The following is a 6,000-nucleotide window of genomic DNA, read 5'->3' on the forward strand; positions in this document are numbered from 1 at the left end:
CCTTCCTCTGATGGTAGTTGTGGAAATACAACAGAAGTCTTTGTAATCGAAAGGAAGTTAAGCAAAACAAGGCTCTTTTGTGCGCTCACCTTCCCTGATGTGAGAAACCTTTAAATGGTTGACTGACTTGCCTCCAGAGGCGTAGTTTTCATTTACAGGTTTATTTTCCCTCGTGTTATTTATTATTTTTCCTTTTCTTAGTCCTGTAGTCCTCGCAGCAGTGACTCTACCAGCATGTTGGGGCAACCAGTGAGGTCACATCGGTTACGTCATTACAAAACAAAGGCTTGGCCTGTGTTGAAACTGTAAACACTTGAAGACACACATATACACACCCTGGTTTCAATGGTGTTTCCTGCTCATTCACTCAGCGCACAGGTATCACTGCCGGTGTTGTCTTTGTAATGGTGACCTCACTCTTGTGTCACGGTGACTGCCAGGGGAAGAATCAGCCACCATTTCCTGGTTCATTTTCAACAGCAAGTTCTCCTTATTTTGTTTGTTCATTCTTATCACTTCCTCTCACTCACCCCCACCCATACCCAATCCATCACCAGTCAGGCCAACTGAACCTCCGGAATACTTCTGAAATCCACCTACCTCTGTCCGTGACCATGCCTGTCACCCGAGTCCAAGCACCATAACTGGTTGCCTAGATTCCTGCCAGAGCCTCCCACTTCACCTGTCTGATTCCAGGCTAGGCCTGCTCCAAATCTGCTCTCCACCCAACAGCCACAGTGATCTTTCACGAACTGCATCACATCACCCCTCTGCTTTCAACACTCAGTGGCTTCCACTGCTCTTCAACGAAGCCTTGCCTTCCTCTTCAGCCTCAATGGATGCAACCTCTCCAGCTTCCCAGGCATTCCTGCCTCAGGGCCTTTGCACAGGCTGCTCCCCCTTCCTGTACTTTTCCCTGGGAAAATTCCTCTTTATCCTTCATGTCTCTGCCTCAGAGAGGCTACCTGCAATCTCCTGCTGTTTTCTCTTATGACACCCTGTTCTCTTCCTCCACCGCACTCATCCCAATACAGGATTGTTCATTTATGTGTTCATTTGTTTACTGGCTATCTCCCCCACAAGGCTCTCAGCTTTCTGAAAGCGGGGATCATGTGTGTTATGTTCATCACTGTTTACACTGTATACCAAGTGCCTCGCACATAGTAGGCATCAAAAAATAATGACTAAAAGTATGGATGAACGTTAAAAACAAGGGGAAAAAAGGCAGTTAGAACTTTCCCCATGCTAACTGTCTTCTAAATGAAATCATCATCAAATCGTATCACGAAAAACAGGAGGGAACATCTTTCACATCGATGGAACTGTGACTTTGAGCCACCCTCCCCCTTCTTAGTCACTCCGTTCCCCTGCTGTGAACAGGTTGGGGTTATTTATCCCAGAACCCGCACATCCCCGTCCTGGACGCGAGCTATCAGGTTCCTACGCTGGGTGGGAGGGTTTCCAGTAACGTCCAATGTCATCTTTAGGGGGAATCCCAAGAAAAGAAAAACTTAAGCAGTAACAGCATTGCTCGAATTTTCCAGTCTGTTACAAAAAGCCGAAATGTGCTTAGGAAACCCAGAGGTATAAGCGCAAACACTGCCGGCTCAGATTTGTGAATTCGAGACCTCTGTGCTCATCTGTCACTTCTATGCCTCCACCTCTCCCAGAAGAAGAACTGTCTAGCCCTCCTTAATCACCTGAATTTCCTTTGACAGCTTGTCACTCTTTCTTACTATACTTACAGTTCTTCAAAATGTCTAACCTTTATCAGTATCCAGATCTTTTCACATGCAACCAAATTTTCTCGTGAATCTTCAAGAAATATGAGAAAATGACCCTCCATCAGTCTTCATATCTGGAAGGCTATCACAGTATCAAGTTTCACCTTATTTAGTTACACAATGGCCTTCCAGGCACCAGCCTGAATATTTATTTTAATCTGTCTTTAAGAGATTATTTCCCCCATTTTTATTGCTCTTAGTGTCCTAAAAAGATGTTTTGTTTTGTTTTGTTTTGTTTTCAATCTAGGACCCCAAACTACATGAGACCGGACAGCAGAGAAATCCACATGCTGGTCACCTGATTCTGCCTCCTCTCAGATTCACGTCAGTTTTATGATCACGGGACTTAACTGATTCCCATTTAACCGGGGCCCAGCTGATACCCCAGATAAGTACACACGAGTCGGCCCTCTGTATCCACAGGTTCCACATGTCGGATTCAACCAACCTCAGATCAAAAATATTCGAAAAAAACATTCCAGAAAGTTCCAAAAAGCAAAGCTTGGATTCATGCATTAGCAACTATTTATATAGCATTTACACTGTATTTACAACTATTTACAGAGCATTTACATCGTATCAGGTATTACAACTAATCTAGAGATTATTTAAAGTATACAGGAGGATATGCAGAGGTTATATGCAAATATTAAGCCATTTTATATAAGGGACTTCAGCCTTCGCAGATTTTGGTATCCCGGGTGCGGTGGAGGTCCTGGAACCAATCACCCTCGGATATGAGGGACAGTTGTATGAGTGCAAAATCAATTCATTTCCATTTTTTCTTAACTAAAGGGGCCACTCTTCCCTGTTAAATGGATCCTATCTGTACGTCAGCCTCTGTTTAGTGCTTTAAAGATACGGATCATCACGCTAAATTTGAGGTCTGCAAAATCTGAGCCACTACAAAAAGCATATTCTCTTGACTCCAAATATATGATACACGGGGGCTTATTAAGAGAACAAATGAAAATATCAGCACGGTTAGCTCTTAATGCCTTGAGTTTTAGCTTCTGGACCCATGGTGGGGGGGAAAAATCATACTCTAGAGGAGCAACTGTTCTCTGTAGAGATGAACACACATGCACACATTAACACACACACACAAAACTACAGACCAAGATTTCAGCTTTGGTTTTGGTTTTGGTTTTAATGTCTAAGGTGGAGTCAAACCATTAATAGCTAGTTCAAATGATCTTCCTAGCCCAACCAGTTTCTTTCTGTTGAATTTCCACCTCTCAGCGTGTATCTCATGCTCCAAATCACAGCTACCTTGGGCACCCAAGTGATGTACCAGGACATCAGACAGGCTTAGTTTAACTGGGTTTCCCCAGCACCTTGGAAAGTCCCAGGAAGTGACAGGTGGAAAGCTTGCAATTTCACCTACTGCTGGCAGAGCAAAGAAGGCTTCCTTTGCAGTTATTAAAAATCCATCAACTAAGCACCATTTTCCTATAAGCTGATATTCTGACTAAGTGGTCACAAGCTCATATGATAGAGACAGGAGTAATCAGCTAAGTTTAGAATTACATCAGAGAGGATGAGAAAAATGGAGATGCGGAGACTGTACCCTTCCTGAAATAGGGAACTTGAGGAGGTTTTCATTCCTCCCAAAGCAGTAACAGAACCTTTTGAATCTATACACGGGGCTCCATTAATCCAGCAAGCTGGAAACATCTTATAAACATCAATTAAGTCTGGCCACAAGCTCCATTTATGCATAGGGAAACTTGGATATTTAGAGACCGAGCAGTCTGAAGCCCAGAAATGAGTCAGGGCGAGAGTGGGCACCAGAGCCAGGAATCTGGAATCCCCATCTCTGGCAGGGAGATGCTATCTATCTTCTTCTATCTTCTATCTTTTTATTCCTTTCACGGGAATAAAACGTTCACAGAAGAAAACAGATGGCAGAGACAAACGATAATATCCACACATCTTGGGATGGGACAAGACAAAGGATGGCCAATGGTGCCTAGTTGAAGCTGGAAAGGAAGCCAACCCAAGGCCCCAAATGTCATTTAATCAAACGGAAAATTAGCATTGCTTCAGCCCCAGCTCAGCAAAGACGCTGCTGCTCGCCTTATGGCTTGTAAGCTGATGCCACAAAGATACCCCATCCATCCTCACCTCAAGGCTCTCTCTTTTCATCTGATTTGAGTTCAGAAATGCCTGTTCATCTTTGGCCAGATAAGGGAAGCGGGTATAACATTTGCAAGCACCCTACAGAAAGGGGAGTCTGGTAACTTCAAATCCTCTGGCTCTTCCTGTCTCCTTCACAAGGGGAGGTTGAAATACCATTTATATCTAAAACACACAACATGAATCAGAGTGCTTCGTAAACCACAGGACTTAGGTGATAACATGACTGCCTTGCATATTTAAGGTCCAGCAAAGTAACCAATTAAGCTAAGCGAGGCTACTTGTCGGTACACTAGATGAGCATAATCAGATGTTCCATTCCAAACACCTGCGAAAGAGAACAAATAAATCGGTAACACTTTGGAGTGCACAGGGTTTCGCCTTGCTTTCCCTGCACGACTGTGATACCGTAAAAGAGAAGTCTTGGGGGCGGGGGGAGGGGCGGTGGCTACAGGTGAGCAGCCATCCCCTCCCCCCTACCCAGTAGGACCAGAGAGAACTTGACAAACTCCAGACAGAAACAATGCTTACTTTTCAGTTCAGCTCGGCCAAGGGCAGGCCCTGGCTCCAGCCATCAATGGGAAATCCTTACTCCTTTGGGGCCCGGGGCAAACACGGTTAGTACTTTTCGGTCTGAAAGCGAAGACCAAACTGTTCTAGCATTCTTGAGGGAGGGGCGGAGAGGAGGGCGGGGCAAATTCTCTAGACCAACCCCTTAGGCGGCAGTGAGGTGGGGTTGGGGGATAGCCCTCCCCAGGCAGCCCGCATTCCCCGTTCCCCAGTCCGCCCCGCGCTGTAAACGTCCCACCTCGGCCCCTGGGCGAGCCTCTAGGGCCCTAGTGTCAGCGGCTTTCAGTGCTCCAGTGGGTCCTCCCTGTGCCCTGGCCCAGCCATTCTCAGCTCAGTGTCCAGTACAATGAAATACCCAGGAGGCTTTCCACGGAGGCTAATGCGTACATCAAATATACACGCTACTCAACTAAATAAGAGTAATTCGTCAGCCCACAGGTAGTTTCAATTCGTCGAAAATTCATTAAGTGATTACTAAGTTCCCGACGCCGAGCGCCGTCCTGCAGATTCAAAAACGCTCCAGGTCCCCGAAGCCACACACTTGGGAGAGCCCAAGAAGGTGAAGCTAGGTTGAGAATACTAGTACTGGCCGAGGGGGTCCCTCTAGAAAGGCCTCGCTCCGTTCGTCCCCTTGGTGGGGACACACTCAAAAGGCTCTCGGCGCCCGAATCACGCGTCCTCGCCCCCGGCCCGCACTCACTGGGTCTTCCTGTGGCCCTGGTCCCGGTGCAGCTCCCGGAGGTCCACCTCGGCGCCGCCCAGGAACTTGTCGAGGCCGAGCAGCGCGCGGTGCAGCACGGTGAGCTGCAGGGTGGCGGCGGCGGCGGACGCTGCCTCGGCCGACAGCAACGGCGGCAGCTCGAAGGTGGCCTCCTCCCGCCACACGGGCGCGCCCAGGCTGCGCTCCGACACGGAGGTGGCGTACTTCTCCTTGCCCACCTGGATCACCGCGTACGCGTCGCTCGTGCCCCCGGGGCCCTTGGCCCGCAGGCCCCGCGCCTGGAGCACCGTCACCTGCACGTGCGTTGGGGACCACACGGCCCCCGGGCCCCTGCCCGCCGAGGCCGCCAGGGACATGGTGGCTGCGCTGCGGTCCAACCGAAACTGAGAAGTTCGCCGCGACCCGCGGCCCCTACGTCCCGCCCCGCCGCGCCGGCCTCTTTAAGGTTTCCGGCCACGCCCCCTCTGTGCCACGCCCCCTCCCGGCCCCGCCCCGCCACCCGCCCCACCTGCGGGTGCCGGGCCCGCCTCCGCCGCGCAGGCCGGGCGGGGCTCCAGGGCGCAGAGGGCTGGGCGGGCGCGGCGCGGCGCGGCGCGGCGCGGGTCGGGGCGGGGCTTGAAGAAGTCGGGTCTGAGAGGTGGTAGGTGAGGGAGGGCAGGGGTCTCCGACTGCCATAGGTCTCCCGGCCCAACCGGAAGTGGCCAGAGCAGCTGCTGGGGAGCCAGACCTCACTTCCAATCTGGCCTTGCCAAGCGGCAGGTGTGTGGCCTTGCACAGATTACTTAA

The 6,000-nt window shown here is 49.9% G+C and overlaps 1 protein-coding gene across 4 annotated transcripts in view; it reads right to left on the minus strand.

Annotated features, from left to right (window-relative positions):
* Positions 1-5,636, minus strand: part of RAB11FIP1 (RAB11 family interacting protein 1) — a 30,532-nt gene extending 24,896 nt beyond the window's left edge. For 3 of the 4 annotated variants that reach the window (XM_068532083.1, XM_068532081.1, XM_068532080.1), the window contains exon 1: positions 5,194-5,636. In XM_068532083.1, the coding sequence (XP_068388184.1) occupies positions 5,194-5,570 (377 nt within the window). In that variant the 5' untranslated portion in view covers positions 5,571-5,636. Of the gene's footprint in view, positions 1-4,454; positions 4,479-5,193 lie in introns of those variants that run through there. The other variant, XM_068532082.1, reaches the window with a different exon arrangement.
* Between the last annotated feature and the right edge of the window lie 364 nt (positions 5,637-6,000).

This window comes from Eschrichtius robustus, chromosome 21, assembly GCF_028021215.1.
Source record: "Eschrichtius robustus isolate mEscRob2 chromosome 21, mEscRob2.pri, whole genome shotgun sequence".
Lineage (NCBI taxonomy): Eukaryota > Metazoa > Chordata > Mammalia > Artiodactyla > Eschrichtiidae > Eschrichtius > Eschrichtius robustus.